The sequence below is a fragment of the Numida meleagris genome, chromosome 3 (genome assembly GCF_002078875.1).
Source record: "Numida meleagris isolate 19003 breed g44 Domestic line chromosome 3, NumMel1.0, whole genome shotgun sequence".
Lineage (NCBI taxonomy): Eukaryota > Metazoa > Chordata > Aves > Galliformes > Numididae > Numida > Numida meleagris.
Window position 1 is genome coordinate 100,917,084 of NC_034411.1, and position 23,460 is coordinate 100,940,543.

Consider the following 23,460-nt stretch of genomic DNA (forward strand, 5'->3'; position numbering starts at 1 on the left):
CACAGTGAAGTTTGATTATAAAAGGAGAACTTTTAAAATATTTTTTTCATTTATAAAAAGTATACTAAGAAAGATCCAAGCACACTTTCTCCATAAGCCACTAAACAGTCTTGATGAAATCTTTATTCACTGCATCTGTATTCCCCTCCTATTTTTAATTAGAAAATATATACACATTGCAGTTTAGAAATGTATTACTACTACTTAACTGCATGACAAACAGTAATAATAAAAATAATGACAAAAATACAAGCATACTAGTTCTGCCCCACTCCTCCTCCCAAAAAACCCTAAAAGAACTTGTTTGTTTTTGTGTGAGCTGGTATAACAAGGAACATTATTATTAATACAACAACTTAACTGAAATGTGTGCCTTTGCCTTTATTATTTGCAGTAATTCTACAGGCTGTACTCCAACTTTTTACATGTCACCATTACAGTATTTTAGCTAAGGACAATCACTCGTGGATCAAATAAACAAACAATGCCCTCTTGCAACATCTCAAGACTGCATGACCATTAAGACTTCACAGGAATTGTTTTGTATGTGTAGGAGTTCTGCCCTGAGCTAAATGGCAAAGGAAGCATGATGCTATTTTTAGGACATTTGTAGAAAATGAAATGCTTCTAAGTTTTGTCATTCCTACTCTTCTAAACAATCATTATTTACTTGAAGCTTATACTACTCAGGTCCAGAATGTCAGCCTTTTATTTCCACTTGAGCAAATGCTCGCTTAAGAAGAACAGCCAGAAGAGTTTCCGTAGGAAACAGTTTACTGGTGTAAAGCCTGGGCTTGTGCCATTTAGCTTTAGGCACTTTATTTACGTGCCTCAATTGAAGTATATTTTTTCGACACTCTCAGTAGCCAGGCTTCTGGTCTGAATTTACTCTTTCAATGTTTATTTTTATTTCCATTGGTACCAGAGGCAACGCAAGGAAATAGAAAATTAACTTAGCTATCAAATTCAGGTATCTAAAGTTAGGCATTGCATGCACTCCTCAGTTGTAAGTACATTACATAACACCAGAGATGATGTTACATAAATGATATCTCTTTACATTTCATTCCACGAGACTGAGAAAATGAGGACTAACGAATAATCTGATTAATTAAAAGAATGAATTATAAATTATTTGCTTTGGCACATAAAATAGTTATCTACCTACATAAAATCATTTTATTTCATAAAGAAGAAAAGAATTACTTACTAGTGAAGCACAGTTTACTCTATTTTCTTAGGGATGTTATTAAAAAAAACGACTAAGATATGAATGTGAAGGATAATATACATACACATAAAATATATGTAGCACATTACAGAAACAAGACAATCTGCAGTCATTCTGAAACTGATAATCTTGGTCACACACACTGTTTTCAATTGAGTATCAAGGATCTCACCCTTTTCCAACTGCAGTGCGTTGCAGCAGCTTCATTTAATCATAAAGCCTTGAAGCAGCTCTCTTCTGCCAATCCTTGCAGCCGCATTGCTGCTTTCAGCTCCCTATGTAACAGACAAGTAGATTTCAGTGTGCTGAAACTGCACGGAATGGGCACAGAAAGGAGAAAGGCCTGGCAGAATATGAAGTCTACAGTTACAGATGTAGATACACACTCAAATTATTTCTCATTACATTTATTCTACAGTTGATATGTACAATACATACACATCAATCATAGAATCATACAACATATAACAATTAGCAAGTACATAAGCATTAGGAAGTATTCAGCATAAAAGGGGAAGAGAAAATGCAAACTCTGAAATGGTATTCTGCAACTAAATTGATTTCTCTAAAATAGGAGGGCATGCAAAAAGAAAAAAAAAAAACATAATCTTATTACCACCAAGCCACCTGGTGAGATAGTGACTTCTCTCAGAGACTACTGTGTATTTTAATAGTGAATTCTCTAAAGCAAGGAAGGGAGAGAAAATAGGAGAAGATTCTCAGTTTCATTAGATTTTGAATTTCCCTCTGGAGATGCCTATCTCTCTTGACAAGAGCAGAAGTACAGAGCATCACTTGGCTTCTTTCAAAGGCATGGCAGACTGTTCAGGATTCAGTGCTGAAAGCTTAAAGGAGACCCTTGGAAGCCATCAGAGGCTGTAAAAGAAGAATACACCTGGACTTACGCGCTATTCATTTGTATGCTAAGAATTATTACATTTATACAGTTCATTATTATGCTAAAATAAACTCTGATACACATTAAGTAGAAAATTTTGGGTCAGATCCTGACTTTGTTGAAATTGCTGTAGCTCCATTATGAGCAATCTGCTCTTTAGCTTCAAAACAAATTTAAAGTTGCTAAATGGCAACAATTAGTTTCATTTGCTAAATCCAAAGAACTGAATAGCAAGAAAATGAAAAATCCTACAATTATCTATATGATAAACAAGCAAGAAGATCAAATTCTCTGCAGACTAGCATACAATATTATCATTTACATAGATTAAAAATGAATGTGAAGTGGCTGAAAACGCCAATGGTTTGAACTAGTAAAATTTCACACCCAGCTAACAAAAGCCTTCAGTAATTGCGTAAGGTATAAGACAGCACAATGTAAGACATATCACAATAGCACAAATGCTGATGGTATCGTTATTTCCTTTTTAATGATAACTCTGTGCATGGCTTATTAGGCAACATTTATTAAATTGTTGACTTACGGCAAAACAAAACATTTTCATGGATATTACAGACTGAGCAGTAATACAAGGAGTTTTTATTTATATTTATTTTACAAATAGGCTTGTGTGCTGCATCATTAATGTGATGCAGTACATAGAAACACAAACTAAAGTTTTCTAGGATGATGAGTAGCTTACATGTTTCTCTAAATGAGCACCATGTTTTCAAATGCAGTTGAAAATATAAGTAACTCGAATTTATAAAGAATTATCAAAATGTAGATGAGGAAAGTCATACATGAAAACTCACTCCATACTATCATCTGCTTCAGCTACACTTTTTTTATAGTAGGTGGAATTTCTTCCACTGAATGTCATGAAAAAAAGAAAAAGCCACACGTGAAAAGTCCTATTTAAAAGTGCATTACCTCCAATGTTTAAAAATAAAGCCTACGCTTCTCTCTTTGGTGGAAAGCAAATGCTCAGCACCTTCTTGAAATACATACCCCTCAACAATACTGACAGGCATGTCACGTATAGGTGACAGTCACGCAGCAGACAACTCCAAGCTAGCTTTCAACTAGCTGAGATATTGCCACCTCAGTAGATGTGAAAGAATGAAACAGTAGCAAAATCACCTAAGATATGAAGGAAATACCCAGCCTTGCGGCCAGCAGAGAGCTCTGCACCCACATAGCCACACTGCTGCCACCAGAAGGTTTGTTAGAAGATGGGCTGAAGTCATGCGGTCACTGCAGTACAATCAGAATCGGTCAGACAAGTAAGATGGTACTTTGGTGGCAAGAGGCAAACTGACAAAGAATGGAATAAGAGACAGGAAATATGTGGGAACAAAGTGGTTAAAACATAGCAAGCAGATGCCACGGCACTCTATCTTTCATTATGCTAAAGATGATTATTAATGATCTGGCAGGCAGAGCAAGCAATGAGGTAGTAAATACGGAGATGACACAAAACAATTTAAATTAATCAAGATCAAATAAAACAGGAATTTCACATAATCAGTGAGGTGCATCACTTCCTAACTCTATGCTTGGAAGCAATCTCAATTTTTAGCATTTTGGGGCTGCATTTTTGCACATGCAGACAATCAAAAGAGGAACTGAGGAAGAGGAATGCTTTGGGAAATGAAAATATATATACAAACTTAAAGTTAGCGTCACAGAATCATAGAATATCTCAAGTTGGAAGGGACCCATAAGGATCACTGTGTCCAACTCCTGGATCTAGACAGGACCACTCAAAAATTGGACCTTATGTCTGAGAGTGTTATCTGGACACTTCTTGAACTCTGGGAAGCTCAGTGCCATGACCACCACCCTGGGAAGCCTGTTATTCTCTCACTGCAGCACAAGTAAATCTGAGTGCAAAATTAGTGACTTTTCCTTATCACAGAAGAATAATTTATGAATTCAGTTATCTTTATTAGCAAAGTGGAAATACCCTGTCTTCCTGTGTATTTGTACAAAACCTAACACATCACTTTGTGTTGTAATTGAATTATTTGGGCATTTCACCAATAAACCAAATTTTGTTACCATCTATCATGTGTCATGCATACTCATGATTCTTTTCTCTGAAATACTGAGTACCAAATTAAAATTGGACATGATTTGCTTTAGCTTCTTTTCTTAATATATGTCATTATTTGGCCCTCATTTCATCTCCTTGCTGTACACATCTGCTTCCTCTAGCATTACTCTTAGGACATGCTAAATATACTTAATTTACGAACTGTAAACAGTCGGTAGGAGAACTCACCATGCGTAAAAGTAAATATTTATGTATAGCTTTGCCACAGAGAGGGCCTAGCAATTAGTTATATGTTGTACAATGTCATAAAGCGCCTACCACAGCAGCAGTGACAGCGAGGGAAACACTAGATGAGCTGGGTTTTATCTCGAGGGGCAAGATCAGTTGGGTTGCATATCACAGGGCAAGATCGGCTGGGTTTTATATCAAAGGGCTGAACAACATTACACCAGTTCTAAATATCTAACATTAACTTCAACACTATTTTAAGAGGCTTGTGGAAAAGAGCCATCGCTGAAAGCGCAGCCTGTAACACAAGATGGTGCCTCCGCGTGCGCACGAGGGCTGCGTCCGGCTCTGGGCACAGGAGCCCTCAGTCAGAGCACTGCCTGTAGCACGAGCTGCGTCCCCACACGTGTGCCAGGTAGAGGGGCTCCAGCCGTGAGGGGACAGCTACTGGTGCAACGCGTGCCGTGAGACACACACACGACGGCTCCGGATGACACCGGGCCTCCCAAAGAAGCCTGCATTTGGCCCCAGCACACCGGGGACTATCGGGAACAACCTGAAGGCTGGGGACGACCGGGCTGGAGGCTCATAAGGGGCCATTTTACTCCATCAGCGGGACAGCCCCTGTGCATCCCGGCGTCGGTCTGTGAGACGGGAGGTGCCTGTAACGCTGAGACCAGCGCTGCCCTGCGCGGGTACCTGAGGAGGCCCCGCGGGACGCCGGCCCCTTTCCCCTCACCCCGTCGCGCTCACACCGCACCGCGACGCCTCGGCCCCGCGGGGCCGCGCCTCCCGCGCGCTCCCCCTTTCCCTCCCGCCCGCGGCGGCCGCGCGCATGCTCGCGGGCGGCGCGTGCGCGGGGCCGGCGCGGGGCGGCGGCGGTCTGCAGTGCGGGGCGGGCGGGCGGCGCGGGGGCGCGCACTGAGCTGCGGCGCGAGCGGTGCGGGCGGGCGCGCAGCGAGGCGCCGTCCCTCCGGCCCCAGCACCCCGGCGGGACCCCGCGGCCCCAGCGCCCTCCTCCGCACCGCCGACCGCTCCCAGCGCCGTCTGTAAGTGCGTCCGGGGGCCGCGGGCCGGGCAGCGGTGCGGGCGGGATGCGGGACGGAGCGCGGAGAGGCGGCGAGGGAGCGGACTGCGGGACAGCGGCGCTGCGGGGATCGCGTTCGCGGTGCCGTGCCCCGAGGGTGCGAGGTGCGGTGGAGGTACCCGAGCGGTCGGCGCTCTGAAGTCCGTTTCGAGGGAGCGGAGCGCTCGTTCAGTTCCCAGTGAAAAAGAAACAAAATACTAAAAAAAGCGCACGCTGAAGGAGTGCGGAGAGCGGAGCAGCCCGCAAGGTCACCGCGCCGGCGGGGAGGAGGGAGCGCTCCCGACCCTCGCGGTCGCGGAGCTCGCACCATCCGTCAGAGGTTTTTATTCTTATCATTTTGACTGCTCCTGAGCACGCTCGGGTGCTGGGGCCGGAGGTGGGTGGGGACAGCGGTGCTCCGCGGTCCCGGGCATTTCCCACCCGAAGGCGTGAGGAGGAGGAGGAGGAGGAGGAGGAGGGCGAGGAAGGAGGAGGCGCGGGGCGAGAGGCTTCCAGTTCCAGAGCCCACAACAAAGGAGCCCGGGCTGAGGCGCGGCGTCAGCGGCTTCAGAGGGCGGTGAGGGGGGTGCGAGGCGCGCAGCTCTGCGCGGGGCTCCGCGGGGCGAGCGCGGGCGGTGGGGGAGCGGGGCCGGGGGCAGCGCTCGGGAGCGGCCGCGTGGCGCGGGCTGGGCACGGCGCTGCGGCGGGGATGGAGACGTGTCCCCGGGCCGGTGCGCGGTGCGGTGCGGTGCGGTGCGGTGCGGGCTCTCCGGTGGCGGCGGCTGGAAACCCCCCTCCTCCCCTCAAGCGCTGCTTTCCCTCCCCGTTGCTCTCTGCAAGGCTCCCGTGTTCCCTCTGTGCGGGGCTCCCCCCAGCCCTCCCCGCCGCTTTGCGCAGGGGGTGTCCCCAGGCCCCGCAGCCCCCTCCGTGCAAGGTGTACCCACCGCCACCTCTCCACCCTCGGCCGGAGTGTTCCCTTCCCCCCCTTTCCCGTCTCTCCCCTCCTTTCCCCAACCTGAGCTAGGCGTTCTGCCCCCCCCACCGTGGGGATGGGTATTTCTATGGGAGGGCAGCGCGATCTTATGCAACTGCAGCCCCCCCCAGAGGAGTCCCGTGGAGACTTTGCGGAGCCGGGACGGGGCTCGGTGCCTTTCCTGGTCAGGGAGAACGAGCCCGGTGCCGGTAGGTATACCAGGTGCCGGTGGGTATACTGGCGGGTACCAGAGCACCGCTGCCCACAGCACCGGGCTTCGCACCTCTCAAAGAGAGGGCGTTTCGAGAACCTGCCCTTTTCATCACGATTGAAACGTGATTACTCGCGAGCCAATTAGCCGAGTGCAAATATATGAATAAATTCCGCACTGAAGATGTTAATGTAACAGATGTGCTTAAGAGGTGCAGCTGCTTTTCCCAACAATTCCGCTGGCAAAATATTTTTGGTGATGCTTTAGAGTGAGTGTTTCTGTAGATAGGCATTCTCTTCCTTCATATATTAGAAAGTTGAGCTCACAGAGATCTCACCGCCTCTCACAAAGAGGTGGAAGACGCACATATTTATTAAGGCCGGTCTGATGAGGAACAGAATCCTCGCTTGCGGAGGAAAATGAGAACGTGAGGAAGCTCAGTCTCTGTGAGATGTATACCCACTGCCTCTTCCAGAATACACTGTTCATTTCTATGGTACATCTTCAGATTCATTAGCTTTCACTACTACCCTTATTCCTCACAGAATGCTCTTTTTTGGTTAAAGAACGCAGTTCATTTAACAGCATCCATTTACTTGAAAAGTTTTCCAGTATGAGGTTAGCACGGCACTATCCATTTCAGTTTTGTGGACTGCGATCAATTTTAATTAAAACTTTAATTACATTTTGCTTCTCCATTCAAACGAAGCACGAAGCAGTCTGGGCTAATGTTGCTGTGAAGGAAAAATAAGGAAACATTCTTAATCTTCATTATGTGTTATTCCTGCCTTTTAATTAAGGACTGAATCCTTATCCTGTTGGACTCAAAAAGGAATTGAATCACAAACTTCTGTGGCATAGAGCTGCAGTGTTTAATCCGACTGTTGTTTTCCTGCCCCACACAAACACACTGCACATAAAATCACACCGCTGAATTTTCACTGATTTTTAGAAGTACCTGGTGTTCTGGAACGCCGAGCTGACATCGCATCAGCAGTAGTGTTGAGCAACACCTGTCTGAGGCGGGCACAGCTTTATGTAACCTCACAACTGCAGAGCAGATGCCAGAGCCGTCGCGTTTTCCTGGTACACAAGAAGAATCACAGCTGATATCACATTGTGGCACCAACCAGAAGAAAAACTGTAATCCGGACAGAAGGGTAAGGCAAAGCCTCAGTGAGCTGGGATAGGACAGGGCAGGATCTGCTGGCAGGAATTTTGCTGGCTGCATAGGATGGCAGCGGTGCGACAAAGCCGGCTATGGTGCTGCTGGGAAAAGGAACCACATGGTGTAGGAGGTGTGACAGCCCGCTGCCAACAGCAGCGCCGGGGGTGTGCCGGGCTCCCCACCTTCCAACACCTCTCCATACCGTGCTCCTGCATCGCCGTTCCTTCTCCTCTTTTCAGTTTGTTGGAGTGGTGTAGCCCTCCTGACATTTCTTGCTGTCTCTCCATTTAGCTGCGAGAACGATCTAGATCTAAGAATGCAGATTCCTTTTAACAGGCACACGAACGTTGTGAGCTTTGCTACAGAGCTTCCAAAATTGTTTACTTGTCAAGTTGTTCTGGTTTTATTTTTCAGTTTTGGAATTCTAATTTTATGTCTGGCTGTGCCATGCGTTCCTGTGTTTTTTTGTGTGTTGTATCTGAGCCTCGCGCTCCTTGTAGGGGTTCAGTTCCCCAAATTCTGCAGATTCCCGTGGATTTCCAGAGTTTTGCATCTCTGGGGCAAATAGTGCTTGGCTCATCTAAGTGTGAATTAAACATCAATGCGCACTAGTTGGAATTACAGTCAGAAGGTTTAAAATGGGATAGGTACATTAGATTTTAAAATACGTACTATTGAGAGGCATGGCACTTATCGTGAGAAAATGTTCTTCTTGTCTCTGATGTAAAATGTTTTCAGCACTGGTCTTCATCCCTTCCTTTTTTAATTCATGTTGTTTTCCTAGTGTGAGTAGTACTCTTTGTTTTTTAATTGTAGACCAAAAGGAAGCTTGTTTCAGAGCAGTTTTGATTGCCTGTGGATTGTGCCCTTCTAGTTTTGTCTGATGTTCATACAGAACAACAACTGTGCGGTCTTCCTGCATTATTCCTCATGCCTAATTTTGGTTCAGACTTCATTGTAATGAGCCAGACCATTTAATCTGTTATTTTCTTTCTTGTGGGTCCCCATCACCCCTGTCTGCATGCCTCTCGCTGTCCCATACATCCTTTGCCTTTTTTTTCCTCTCTTCACTTGGAGTGTAATTTTGTTTCTTCTCCAACCTTTGTGTGCCTTGCTTTCATCTTTGGATCCCTTTTCTTTACCAATTATGTTCTTCTCTGTTTATTTCCCGTAACCCTCGGGAAGAATTGTGACTTACTCTATTGCTTCTGTACGTGGCATCGCTCAGAGCACTGCCTGCTACACGAGCCCAGCGGGAGCAGGGAAGGCTGTGAGCATGTGCAGTGCTGTAGGGTGCTGGGGTCCGGCTGGGCTCCATCACACTGAGGCGCTTCCTCACTTTAGCTCCAGCTCCTGTCTTTATTCATCAAAAATATCTCATCCTTTCAGTTTTATACTAATGCTTTAAGGGTGATAGCCATAATCCTTTTCAAAGAAAATGAAACGCAATAGAGGGGATACTTGCTGTGAAATACGTTATCTCTGGGTAGTGCTTCAAATCCGTATGGCTTTTTAAGTTGTTATTTAAGTTGCAATTAACATATTGTTTTGATTTGTATTTTAAACTTATGTGGATGTTACCTACAGGATCTCTGCTTTCAGAGATTTACACATGTAGGAAATTAAGTCAGATTGTTAGAGATGCAATCGTAGCAGAAAGGTGTAAAAAACTAAGTGGTTTCAAGGAGGCAGCTGAAAGAGAAGGAAAAGAGACAGATGACACGATACTCAATTTCACTGATGCATTTATAAAAATATCAAACTATTTTTCTTCATTATTCCTTCAGGAGAGTAAAGAACAGAATACATTTTCAAGAATATCTTGTAAGGCCACCATTAATTGAAATTAACCGTGTTCATTTGGAGTGGGATGATAAATGCATTGTTGGCCTAAAAAAGTATTCTGAAACCCTGATAGCAAGGACAGGGGAAGAAGCATGATGGATCATACTGAAGATTTTCTGCCTTGAATAGACCCTCTCTAAGTCACATTTTCAAGTGCAGAGATGTACAGATTTAACAGATTATGTTATCATGTCCATAATTGCAGTGTTTTGACAGAGTCAGAGTTTGCTATGTTCTGGAGTTTGTCAACAGTCTATGATTTTAGAAGTCATGAGGGTTGATAAGTTGATGTAATCAACCGGATCTTTAATTATAAAAAAATATTTTCCTTCTAGCAAAATAAAGACTTCTAAAAGAACTTTATCACTGCAGAGCAATCTGATGAGGAATATCTATATGGTCAATATTACACAACTTCAGAATGAGGGACAAAGTACAAAAAGCCAAGCTGCAATAGTGATATTTACAGCTTTAAGACTAATACGTATGAGACACTAAACTTTTTAATGAAAATTACTTTTCATCACTTTTGACTTATGGCTGATTTACCTTTAAATAGATGATGATTTCAGAACAACATCATCAGTTCTGTGCAGCTCTGCTGTGTCATCTACCAAGCACCAGAAAGAATGTGTGCACCTATTTCTTGTCCACTAGCAGACCTTCTCAAAGTTTATGCAAACACCTGCAAACTGAGATCTGTGGTGGTAACACAAATGGCATATTAGTGCTTTTCCTTTTTCTTAGTACTGGAATTTTGTTTAACTCCTGATGAGTTGAATCAAACAGTGTAATACCAATCAGTGGGATTGCCTCAGTTGTTCAGACTTTGATGAAGACTATATTCTCAGCACTGTACGAGTAAAAATGTATACTCGGGAGGAAAACAAGCTGTGATGATAATTTACAGAGCTTTTAGATTAATAAATATAAGGCTCTAAACCGTTTGATGAAAATTGCTTTAATTATTTTGACTTGTAGCTACATACAAAGCTCAGAGAGATGAAAAGTTGTAGGTCCATGAGTGTTTAACTCTACAAGGAGTAATGAAAATTGTAACCAAGTGTCCAGCACAGCCCGTAATACTGACTCCCTGGTACCCCGTCTAGTCTGCTGGTCATGATCCACATTCTTTTTTTTGGAGGGGAAAAAAATAAATCAGTCTTTGATTTAAAGACCATAGGTCATGAAAAATTATTATGGTTCCCCTTAAGATTTTCTAATAGTTAATTATCCTTGGTGATAAAAACGTGCACCTTACGTCTTGCTTCTGGACTTCGTTACCAGTTCTTGAGCCAGTGACTCCCTGAAGCAGCTGAAAGCGTATCACTGAAATAGGTCATCTCTTGAGCCAGGTGTCTGTAAAAGATCTGTGACTTGATTTTAGCATCTAAAAATAATTCCACAAAGGCAGTATGTTACTGGAAATGTTTGTGTTTGTGGGTTGGGCTTTTTGGTTGTTGTTGTATTTTTGGTTCTTCTTTCTTTTAAATAAAAGATTAGTGTTCCACTTAGTAGAAAACGTTTTTACTCAAAAGTAGATATTAAATCATTCGCTATGAAATGGAATTAAATGGCATTGAGGAGAGCTGAATAATATCCTTTTTGCGGGCTGCATTTCAGAATATCTGTGTATTTAATTAAACTTTATTCAGAATGGAGTCATCTAAAATTAGAACATCTTGTTTATAAAAGCTGGTAGAATACAGCATATTTCTGCGTACCCTTATCAGCTATATTTAGAAATATAAAGTAACTGAAGACTCTTAGAGGATGAAATTGTGGATATTAGCAGTTTGAATTAAAATGTTCTTGCTTTTGAATAGAATTTGGCACACACCAAATATTGTTATTTTAAAAAGTTAATAAAAATAAACATTTTTACAAAGCTTTGGTGCTGTAAATAAAATCTGCTTATGTAATGGATAATACTGCAAAAAATTATTTGTGTCAATGTTGCTAATGTCCAGCACATATCCAGCTGACATCACCGTAGTTGACAGTCTTTCTTTACAGCAGAACGTATAATGTACTTTTTAAGGCCGTTGTTTTTCATTTTAAATGGGCTTTTTTTTTTCAAATGACACAAATAAGTGCCGACGTTCAGGACATCAGACATCTTGGAATACCTATCTTGAGGCGGGTAAAGATTTCAGTTTGAAAATGCAGTAGCCTGTAAAGGAATTTTTGTTTGATTAGTAAAACGTCAGATCATACTGATGATTTTTGCAAATCCAACTGGTTTATACAACAGAACTGTATCTTCAAATAAACTCTTAACTAATTTTGACTTGTATTTTTCACTTCTATTTTTTGCATCTGTCTGAAGGATAAGTAGTCGTGTATCTGATCACATTGCTCACCTTATAAGGGAAAGGGTGCTCAGCAGTGTGCTCCAGCAGGCGTGAGAACATACAAAAGGTTAGCATACTTTTGGATTTGAAATCAGACGATTATATGTTTTACCTTGTTAAAACTCCAATTTATGCATACTTAACGGAGGAGGGTCAAGAAGTCACAAACTGTTTTTCCTGTACAAGTAGATAAGATATGCCTGCCTTCTCCTGTCTGTGAACTTCTGATGACACGACTGTGTGACTGAAATGCCACAGTATTTAAGAGAGGTAGCTGCCAAGGCTCCATATCCCTCCTCAGGTATGGTAAGTAGGTCACAAAGTAGCTTTTATCATTTTTAATTTAAAAAAAAAAAACCTTTTACGAGAGCTGTCTCTTGCTACGGTACATATTAAGCAAGTGCTTCGCTATTTAGTTCCATGACATTTTTAAATTTAATTCTTACCTGGGGAAATAGGAGGATTAGAAGGGGTTATTATTATTATTTTTATTTTTCTCCAGTGCCTACCACAGATAGGTGCTACTGGACCACAGATCTAAAAGTGATATTAGTTTCTGCGTATTTAAAAGGTGAATATTACTCATTCAGGCTTCCCTCTCTGTTATGTGAGAGTATAACCCTGAGGTGTCAGCAGGTACTAACTCTGCCTTATCTTATCTCATCCTTCAGCTTTCCCTGATCCCCTTTTTTCCTCTCTCTCTGGCTCTGCTTCCTCTCTGTAGTAATTCTGCTCCATCCTGCTTGCTGAGAGGCTCCCAGTCCTTCGTGCTGCCTGGCAGTGCACACTTCATCACGATGCATGTCTCCTCCATTTTGGGCATTTTAACTGTGTTTTTTTTAAATTATTCTTATTTTGTTTTTAACTGAGAGCTTTATAACAAATGTTCTGGCCTTGGAGACGTTCTAGGAAGTGCAGCTGTATATGTATTTACAGTGCTATAACGTTCAATATTTATATTAAATTTTTAACAAAATATAGGAGGTGTAGTAACTGTGCTCTGTGCAGAAAGATGTGTATTCAAGGGCTTCATGGAGCGACTGAACCAATCCATGTCTGATAGTGGTGTCTGAGTCCATCTCCTGCAGGGCTTATTAAGGTGCATTTAATCTGCAGTCGCTAGGTTGTGAATGAACTATGCTGACATACTCCAGCCAGTATTAGATGTACCTGCAGCAAGCCGGACACAGCAGTACAGTGCTTAGCATGGCTTACGTGCTCAGGTCTTCAGCCTGCCCTTGAAGGGGTTTTGCAGCCTACACTGCCCTCTGCTTTGCACCAGCGGGGCTGTTCCCAGTGCCAAAGCCAGCAGGACTGCAATGCAGACGGACCCTAGAAGACGTTACGTGCAGCTGGGTTTGCATCCAGATGTCTCTAGACTGGTATTTTCAAAGAGAAGTCAATAAGAAGGCACAATACAATGTGAGCAGATGTAGAATGCAGCTGTGTTCCTGCTGTGGGCCTGTCTGCTTTGTCAAGTGAATCACAGTCTTCGATGCTGTAACTCTCTGTGTCTTAGTGCAAGGTCCAATGTGTCGTTCCTGATAGGTCTGTGTAGTGGGATGTCATGTCCTGCACATGGGATCAGAGCCTGTATATACAAATAGTTGTTTGTTTATTTTGTTTTGTTTTCTGTGTTGTGTAATTACAGAGTAGGAAGATGCAATGTAGGAGACTGCTAAATTATTATAAAATTTTCATAACATACTCTTTGGATATAATTTCTAGTTATTGATATCAATAATCAGAGGTACATATTTAAAGCTGTAACATCTGTGTTGTTAATTAGCTGGTTTTAGACAAGAATGAGCTGGGTAATACTTTGCTAGTTAATTGCTAAGTGATATATTGCTATAGAACCTCCTTGAAAGATATTTCACTGAATGCAGGATTTTTTCATAATATGCAACTATAAATAAGTGAGAAACAACAAGGTTCTGAATTGTTGCATGAAAAATCCGCAGTAAACATAAAAGAATTAAGTATTTTGTTTTTCAGTATCAGGCAGTCCTATCATTTTTTCTTGCTTTTGTTTTAATGTTAGTGAAACACAGTCGATTTAAAATTAATTAAAAAAAATATCCTGCAACTTGATCTGCTTCAAATATGTGAAAAATAACTGTGTTTAACTGTGACTTGAGTTGTAGTGGGTGTCTTACGTTTCTAATTAGGCTGAAGAGAAGACAGTAAGATATTTCAAAAATTCCACTTCTTCCCTACAAATTACAAGGGGTTCAGGACCACAGTATGTGTGTTACCCACTTCTTCTCATTGCAGTGTCCTATTGCCAACAGGAATGTGTTAGTGAAGATCAACTGCAATATACTGGGGGTGTCAGCTAATCTCCAGAGAGAAGAAATGATGTTCTGAGCCACCAAAACATTTCTGCTGGTGACTAGATTGAAATGCATGGGAAAATCTATTGGTTTAAACTCATAGATTTGACTACAGATGTAGGTGTAAGTGTTCAGCAAGCTGGTAGCCTGAAGGAGATGAAATTTGGGGAAAAAGAGCAAGTGTGATTGTGAATCATGCCAGAGATGTAGGCAGGATGGGATCTGTGAGGATTTCAGTGCTAGGGAGATGAAGTTTTACATGAATCAGTAAGGAGGGGGGAAATGAGCACAGATACTTAGGAAAGGGAATAGGATGTCATTAGTAGATAGCAGAGTGTAGAGGTGTCAGCATCTAGGAGAAGCTGAAAGGCTGAGGTGTGGAGAGCCTCTCACAAAAGAGGTGATTAATTTGAAATGTGAAGCTGCAACAGTTTGAACACTTTTCATGATTTTGGAGGTGTTGTGAGAAAAAAATTTGTTGAGAAAATTTGAATTACCAGCAGCTGATTCTTGCTGCTTTTCTCCTGACCCGCTTCTTTATAAACGGTGGTGGCCAGGCTCTATCAGAACTGCCCTAGATCAAAGGCATCCACTGATCTGAGTGCTTAGAGGATATCTTACTGAGATGAACTGTGACAGCTTTGTTTGTATATATGAGATGGGTGCTAGGTGTTGCTGTTGAGGAAGAAGGGGAATTGAGATGGTTTTCAGCCGCATTCAAGTGAGTCCTAAGCATGACCAGAGAAGCTCCCCCAGAGCAGGCTTCCCCTGGCAGTGAGTTCTGTGTGGTTGTAGTGGAATTGGTTCATTTAGAAGCATTTTGGACATGAAACTAAGCAGAGAGAAGGATTGAAAAGTAAAATGTGAAATGCTTGCATAAGACTTTCTAAGTTCTCTCATATGATTCATTGGTCTTATGATTAAACTGCTGCTTTTGAAAATCTTGATTTTCCACAGTAAAAAGCTGTTAGTCTGGGGCTCTGATTTTGAAGAATCTAAATGACAAGTTGCTCATTGTTTTGCATTTGTTTTTATGTGCCATGTAGTTTTTTATTGCTGATGTCAGTTTTGGATGGGATAAGACACCTACAGTATTGGCAAATTTATAGAATTTGAAATGATTTCATTCACGTCGTATTGTATGAAGAAGCAGGAGGCAGTAACGAGACTTGGCCCAGAGCTTCTGGCAAAGTAATGGCAGAGCAGAGGATAGGATCCAAGACCGTGGAATCTTGCGGTGAATTGCAGGCTGCTTTTTACCTGTCTGCTTGATCGCAGTGCTATAGCGCAGTTTCTCTTGTGGGGGGAACTTAGTTTGCACCGCTAATTTGAAAGAAATAGGGGGGAAAAAAAACCCTCAAAACCCCCATTTCTAGTTGTTAAAAGTCATATTGAAAATTGTTGGCATGTGTATAAGTTTTTTTCTGAAGCTACAAGAGTTTGTCCTGTACATCAGTAATGGACAACCTCTTCCTCAGAAGGGTTGCCCATACAGCTCAGGTGTAGTTCCCACATTGTTGTCTGGCTTCTGGATCTGTCAGCAAGGTGAGTCATACAAGAGCTGTTGATGGGGTTATCAGGTATGGGTTTTAAAAAGAATGAGCATGCAGATGTAGAAATTTGGATGGCAGCAGAATCCCATTGGACTTCTGTTTTTACACTGGTCTGTCCCAGCCATACAAATCCTTGGGTGTACACAAGACTTTGGGCAAAGAGTTGTTTCCAGAAATGGTAGAGTTTTTCTTTGGAGGGTATAACCCTTTCTAGCAGCAGAACTGGGTTATATCAGATAAAAATCCCTATGAAGTCATCTGCCTGTTAAGGGATGGGACCAGTACAGAGCTGCTGCCTGCCTGTGGCCTGTTCCTGAGGCTTATCTTTCCTCATGGCTCTCTGATGTAGTCAACGTGAAACTAAACAGTGTGGTTCAGAAATATTGGCTACTTTCATGCATTTTTACAGAAGCAAGTAGTTTCTGAGCTGCCTGTGTGTAGTTCATGAAATAAAATAAAAGCAACAATGAACTAAAAGTGTTAATTATTTTTTACCTTAAATTCAAATTACTAGGCTACTACCAGTTTAATTTTGGATGAAGTGGAAATCAGCAGATAATTCCCTTTTCTCCCAGGTTCCTCTGCTTTTGCGGCTGAGATCTGTTGGGCAGTGGTGCAATAATAAAGATCCACTTGGGCTAGAGCTGATGAGAACATGGATTACTGGGCAGAGATTGGGCTCTTAGATAGCGAGGAGATGCATGTCTCTGTTATCTCTGAGTTTTAATTACACTGGATTAATTACATCACTATATACACAATTATTGTATCAGGTTTAATTATCAGTTTAGCCGTAGTCCTTGACATATTTTTCCGTCTTTATTTTTTTAATAATAAAATGCAGATGTCAGCACTTCACTACATATATGAAAATTGCTCGTGCACAGATGCTTGTCAAAGTGCTGATAAAAAAAGAGGTCCCAGGTCATTCTCTTATATGGATTTGAACAGTTAGCTTTATAAAAAAACAGCAGCTGACCTGAGTTGTGTGCTTTATGGCCGAGTATAAAATGGGAGAGCTCTCCTATAATTTATAGCTACATTCCATTTTAGACGGGCTTTGTGGCTTTTCCCCTTGGAAATGCGAAGCATTACCCAGAGATCAGTTTGATGTAGATAACCGGGGATGCAGAAATGCATCAGTACAGTGCAATAAACCTGCACAACTAGTTACATTCCGATAATGCGTGGGTTGTGCCTGAGATTTGTCACTACAATAAGAGTAGGCAGAAACAACCATTATGTGTGCTTGCTTGTTTCCAAGAGGAATGGGTGTGACACTGTCAGGACTGAGACCAGGTAAAAATACATTGTTTTAAATATAAGAGCAGAAGAAAAGGGAAGGTATATCTTTTATGAGGAGTGGCCCAGAAGTTGTATGTTTCTGCTTCTCATTTGAAAAATCTCTATTTCTTTGGCCAGCTGTGTTGGTGATGGTTACTGCTCATCTATTATTATGGCAAAATGTTTGAAAGTGAAGTTGTTTGAGCACCAATCACGCTGGCTGTAAGCCAATTTGACACCATCAGACTCCATTACGTAGTTATTAAGTGCTGTCAGCCAGCCACACATTACAAAAGACAAAAGATGAAAATCTGCTGTGTGTAAGCGTTGGTTATCAATTTTTTTTTGCATAGCAAAAGTCTGGAGTTTGTACAACAAACTTCAGTTTAGCTGCATATTCTGAAAGTAGGATTCTGCAGTCTGGTTGCTCTTCAGCAAAAGAGCTTGCCAGTTCTCTTCTGTTCCTGTAGCTTCAGGCCATTAATCGGAACTTTAGAGCTCTATATAAGGTTCGTAAAGTCATGTTATAATTGTAGTGGGGCTTTGCTTGGACTGGAACAGCCCTGTATCCCATAGTGAACTAAAGGGGTTCAGTCACCTGATTTTTTGCTTGTTTTTCTGCCTGAGGCATGTCAACAGCACGTACCCTAATGAGTCCCTGCAGTTGTGCTTGTTCCCAGGGGGAAATGAATAAACAGGAGGAGACGATGTCTGTCAGCGCTCCTCTGGGCAGCAGGCATTGCTAACCAGCAGGGCAGCTCCACGAACTGTGCCATTCCTGCAAGGTTTTCCCCCGATCTCCTTTCTGCTCAACCAAAAGAAAGTCAAGCCTCAAGTAGCGGAAAAGCAGAATATGCCTGGTGGAAAATGGCAAACAGCCCTTTCATCCACAGTGAGCAGATGAAACAGTGGTTCAAAAGAAGGTTATTTTTGAAATACACTCCCTAGCGTGGTGCTTCCTTGACTTGTCTAAATTTTTCTTGAAACTGATCAGACCTGATTTGTGTCAGGTATAACCTCATGTGCTTTCTGTAGAGAAGTGAATAACAAAGAGGAGGTCTCCTGCTTCTGATGTTCTCTGTGGAAAGCTCAGAAAAGATGTACACATTCTCTTAGTCTAGAAAATTGTTGTTCTCTGGAAAAAAAAGCTGTGTTAACAAGATGCTTTTCTAAAGAACAAGAAAGTGATGTAAGTGTTATTACTTTGAATTTCTCCATAATAGCTTTTGTAGTGCTTAGCCACTAAAAAGTCTGAACTAATATTCAATTATAGGCGTGTCTGTAGTGATTGAATCATTAGAAGAATTTGGAAGAACTACAGAAACTTGAAAGACTGCAGTTATCAAAGCAGTGAGAGCCCAGGATAGCTCTCTATATGGAAGAATAGAAAGCGAAGCATGAGACTGAGACCATGGCTTCTTAAATGGGCTGATTGCACAGAGCATTCCTGCCCGCAAAATCCAGGAGGTAATTACCTGGCTTAATCAGGCACAAATGAAAGGCTGTCCCAGGAAGAAATTACCTCATCCTGGGCTTGGAACAAAGACAAACCTTCCTGGGCCTGAGAAGGGTGTATTTACCTTTCTCAGGGTTCCCATGCTGTAACAACCCATTCGTGAGGTGCTTGGTGGTTAATATCTCCTTTTAGTCTCAGTGATGCAATGAGCCCGAATTCATTTTCCAAAAGCTGAGTGTTGTCTGAAATGCCACCGTGCGACCCGTGGAGCTCAGTGCTCGGTCCGTGGAGCTTGAAGGGCAGCCCACGCAGTTTCCAGCGTGTAGGAAATATTAGGAAATGCTGACAAAATTGGTGTGATGAAATAAACAGTATTCTCAAGCTACTCTTTATCTTGCTTTGAAAACATTACTTTTTATGGGCAGATTTTCCAGTGGGAAACACTGCATGCAGCTCAGGACTCGCTTCGTCTAGACTTCCACTGGCCCTAACTCTAAAAAAACCTCTTTGGCCCCTTGCTCACTGAGTAAAACTGGAATAAATTCCCTTTTTCTGAAAGCCCCCACCTGATTGATTGCCTGAAGCCTTAATTGCAGTGCTAGTGATGCGCTGGAGACCTGTGTCAGCATTTTTTGATGGATAAGTAACTTCTGCTTTACCTACATTTGTATGTAATATCCTGACTCAGGTGTAGCATTTGTTGGTCGCTTAATCTCAGGTATTTTAGTTACCTGAAAAGTGCTCTAGCAGCTCATGCTGCGGGTGTCTAGGTGGTGGAGGTGGTTTTGCTATTTCTGTATCAATGTTCTACAAATATTAACAGCACCGCGCTTCAGAGAGAGCTGTAGCCATAAACTCAAGAAATGAATCCCAACAGCTCGGCTCGATAGTCTGCTGGAATTGGACAGCTCTGGCTGTACCCACTAGAGGCTCACTGCCAATCTCGTATTTTATCCTGAAATTCCACGAGGAGACACTCAAAATAAACACTACGATAACAACAGTTAGAGTTATCTTTAATGCAGTAGCTAGCATCAGTTTCTCTTGAGCCTCTGTGTGGCTTTCTTCATTGAAAATCCATGAAGTTTGACCTTTTGGATACATTTGCTTTCATTTATTCGCTCTCTTGAATAGAGTGGGAATTGAATGGATGTAGCTGAGAAAAGAATGGGTATAACGTAGATGCGAACCTGTTATGACTAAATTGTCCCTGTTAGTCTCACGTTGCCCAGGGCCAGCCACTTTCCGTAGTGCTTGTCTTCTCACTACCTTGCTTTCAGGACAAAAAAAACACAACTAGTAGATAGGTGTTGGATGTTTCTTAGGAGGAATAAAAGAAACAACCTGGAAATTACGGGATCATTGCAGGCACCATTGCTGAGATTTTTGGCTTTTTGTTATGCAAAAGCTGCTTCTTCCTTCCTGCTTTTGAAAATAAGCTGATCTGCTCATTCACTGTTAAAGCCTAAAGGTGAATGTGGTCAAAATAACCAGTTGCCAGGGTCAGTAAAGTCCTTGAATCAGTTTGCTAATTTTAAACATCAGTGTTTTTCAGAAAATAGTGTATTTCGCAAGAACAGAAGAGGTAGAATGTGGGATTGGGACAATGCGGATGCGCACACATTGCTGCCAATGAAAGCAAAGCTTGCAGGTCTAATTTTAGGCATTTCAGCCTTGGTATTGTTCCTTACAGCACAGTTATTTTCCATACAATACAAAGGAGTCCTTTTTTCATGTTTTATAAACTGCTTTGGAGAGCAAAGCAAGGACAAAGTGAGCATATGTCATAGTTGAAAGCACATCAAAGAATCTTAAATAAGGCTGAGGTTAGTGGCAATCGCTTGTTATTTCTATTTTCAGAAGTCAATTCTTTAAGAAAAGTGAGAATCCAGAGAAACCTATCGTGAGACTTGAAGTGAAGAGAGTTACATGCTGCCTGAACAGGGACCCTTGGTTATGAATAGGTTTGCTTCAGTCCATTTAACTCAGGCAGTTAGTTTACACTGCGTTTAGATGCCTAGTAACTTATTCTTCTTAAAATGTAAACTCTACCTGTAGTGTTGGGAGAGGCAGGACTTTATAAAATGTCTACCTATCATCGGGTGCTACATTCTTTACATAACACCTGTTCTTTACATAACACCTGCGTGCTGTTTTCTAAAGTAGCCTTTTATTGATACATTCATAAAAAATGACTTCTGTCATTGTAGAGTTCTAGGAACTCTGCAAAGTTATTACAGATACAGTTGTGTTTTTTCCCGTATGTGACCTGAACCAGTGGGTACTAAACCACTCCCCATGGAACTGTCAGCAAGTCACTGGTACTAATATGTTTAAATTATTCAAAATAGCTTTAAAACTAACTGAATTAACATAGTCCTCATTTTTAGTCCGAAAGAAACTTATGAACTAAATGAATGTATGATAATGGCTTCTAGATAAGGACTGGAGAGGACCTAAACTTTGCCTTAGTGGGATTTTTGTTAGCAAATCTGGGCCCCCAGATGAGCTGTTTGAGCCAGGTGGATGGTAGGCCATACTGTCAGAAAATCTCTTGGGCAGAAACTGCACAGGGACTGCTTTAACATCGAGCTGCTGTTTTGTCCCCACAGTTTTAGCAGAGATCCACCGCCTCTTCGCTGGACTTCACTAACCAGACGGTGCCTAGATTTGTGTCCCAAGGACTGAAGCAAAATTTGGTTATGGGCTCTGCAGTTGTCCCAAAGATGGGAGAGTTGCCTGAGTGAGCTCTAGGGTTGGACTTTGTTTCATGCCATTGTAGCTGTCTGACAGTTAGATTTATCATCCCTACTAATCACGTAGGCTTTCTTGCCAGTCAAGTGAGAAAAGGCAACCCTAGAAAGCAACTAATTCCACTTATCTTGTATACACACTTTAGCATGGGATGAATTACGTCTTGGTGAATTGGGTGCCTGTTTCTCTCCATTGTACACTGGAGCCTTGATGACTAGTTTAGATTAGATATCCAGCATCTAATGGTTACCACCCAGGTAGAAACAACTGTAATTAATCATGTTTGCTGCCACAGTACTATTCTGTGCGTGATTTGTGGATGCTATGCTGGAGAAAATGTCGTGGTTTCCTTTGCAATCATTTCAAATTGTTTGGTGTTAATAATACAATTGCCCCGTTTTCTGATGTCCCTTATTGTGTGAAAGTTTTAAAAACTGGAACTGATTTTTGCTATTAACTGTCATCATTAATAATAGAAACCATTTTCATTCGGTTTCTTGAGAGAACAAACCAGTACAGACAGGCAGTTTGATGTCCTTCTGGAGCCTGGCCAGATCCTGGGAGTCATAAATCAACCTAGCTCATTTCAAGTTAGGGAAAAATAATGTTTCTAAGCAAGTTTGGAGCAGTGATACTGGAACAGGGTGGAAGTATGACATGAGAAAAGAATGAGCAGTGTCGAGTGGGTTTCCTTGGTGGCAGGAACTAATTTGATGGAAATTCTTGGCTGTTTGGAGGATTGCATCTCCTCAGGGCTTTCCCATGCCTGTTAGATTTAAGAATTTTTTTTTTTTTTTTTGCAACCAATTTATATAGCAAAGAGAACAGACAAAAAATTGATTGATCCTCCTAACACTGATCATTCTAGCTTTTTTTTTTTTTTTTTTTTTTAAAGAAAAGGTACAAGTGGAAGTGACATCTCTGACCTCACCATCTTTTTTTTTTTACATTATATTCTTTTGTAGGGGCAGATCAGCATCAGCGAGGGTCAGATTTGCTTCTGCTTTTGTTCTGGGAAGAAAAGCAAACCAATCAGGTCAAGCCTCTGCCAGGAAACCTGGGTGAGGAGGTGGGTAGCAGACACCACTGCTACCTCACTTACAAGTGGCAAATAGGTTTACTCAACCCTCTTTGTTAGGGGTGAGAAACATATAGAATAGGAGATAAGGGAAGGAAAATAGAAAGGATATAGAATAAGGTATAGAAAACAAAAGCCTTTCTCCCTTCTAGTTTGAATCTCCATTTTATATTGTAGGACATAAATTTTTTTTCTTCCTGGATAAGTATGGACTTCTCCAACTGTTCTTCCTCCTGTCCTCCTCCTTAGATTCACCCAGCCCTCTGGGACCAAGGCACTGTGCTGCATCTCACTCACCAGCTTCATCACTGAACGCAACTGCTTGTGCTCTGCAGCCACCAACAGTCCTCCAGGGAGCGTTTCCTCCTCCAAGCAGCCCTGAGTGGTTTCATGTGGTCAGAGGAGGACACACGCGCACACAAACCCCACACATCTGCCTGTACGTGAGGAGATGTGCAGCACTCTTCCTCCTTGCATTGGCATCTTGCACCTGCAAACCACAGCATTTCTCAGCTGGCAGCCTTGGGCTGTTTAAGCGTTACACGCCATAATTATAAGCTGCACAATTCACTTAACTTTACGGTCTGCTTTTTTAATAGAAATGCTCTCAAACATTGTATAGTGCAGAACCGTGCCCGGGCCTGCCCCATCCTTCTTGGCTCATGCCTCTGCGAGGTGCTGGCAGAGCCCCACTCCTGCTCTTCTCTGCTGGGTGCTTGCCTTATCTCTGTGCCTGAAGGCGCCCAGACTGTTTAAATGTCAGTAAGATGTTGCCCAGATGATTCTCCCTGCAGCTTAAGCAAATTTACGTCTTTTTTTTTTTACACTCAGGCATACACCTGGCATGCTATGAACATAGCTGCTCTCACTGCTTTTGCTGATGAAAAGCCAACAAAGGAAAAGAAAAAGTGCAGATATTACAGCAAGGGTGATGAGAATTGGCACTGAGTAGGGAATAGGAGCCAG

The 23,460-nt window shown here is 42.3% G+C and overlaps 1 protein-coding gene across 7 annotated transcripts in view; it reads left to right on the forward strand.

Annotated features, from left to right (window-relative positions):
• The window catches only part of VSNL1 (visinin like 1), a 77,780-nt gene continuing 59,639 nt past the window's right edge, over window positions 5,320–23,460 (forward strand). Inside the window, exon 1 of one of the 7 annotated variants that reach the window (XM_021391551.1) lies at window positions 5,320–5,465. Coding sequence is in view for 1 of the 7 variants with exons in the window: in XM_021391548.1 (XP_021247223.1) it covers window positions 12,283–12,334 (52 nt within the window). In the remaining 6 variants the exon portion in view is untranslated. Of the gene's footprint in view, window positions 5,466–5,905; window positions 6,060–7,693; window positions 7,827–12,126; window positions 12,340–23,460 lie in introns of those variants that run through there. The other 6 variants (XM_021391550.1, XM_021391556.1, XM_021391552.1 and 3 more) reach the window with 6 other exon arrangements.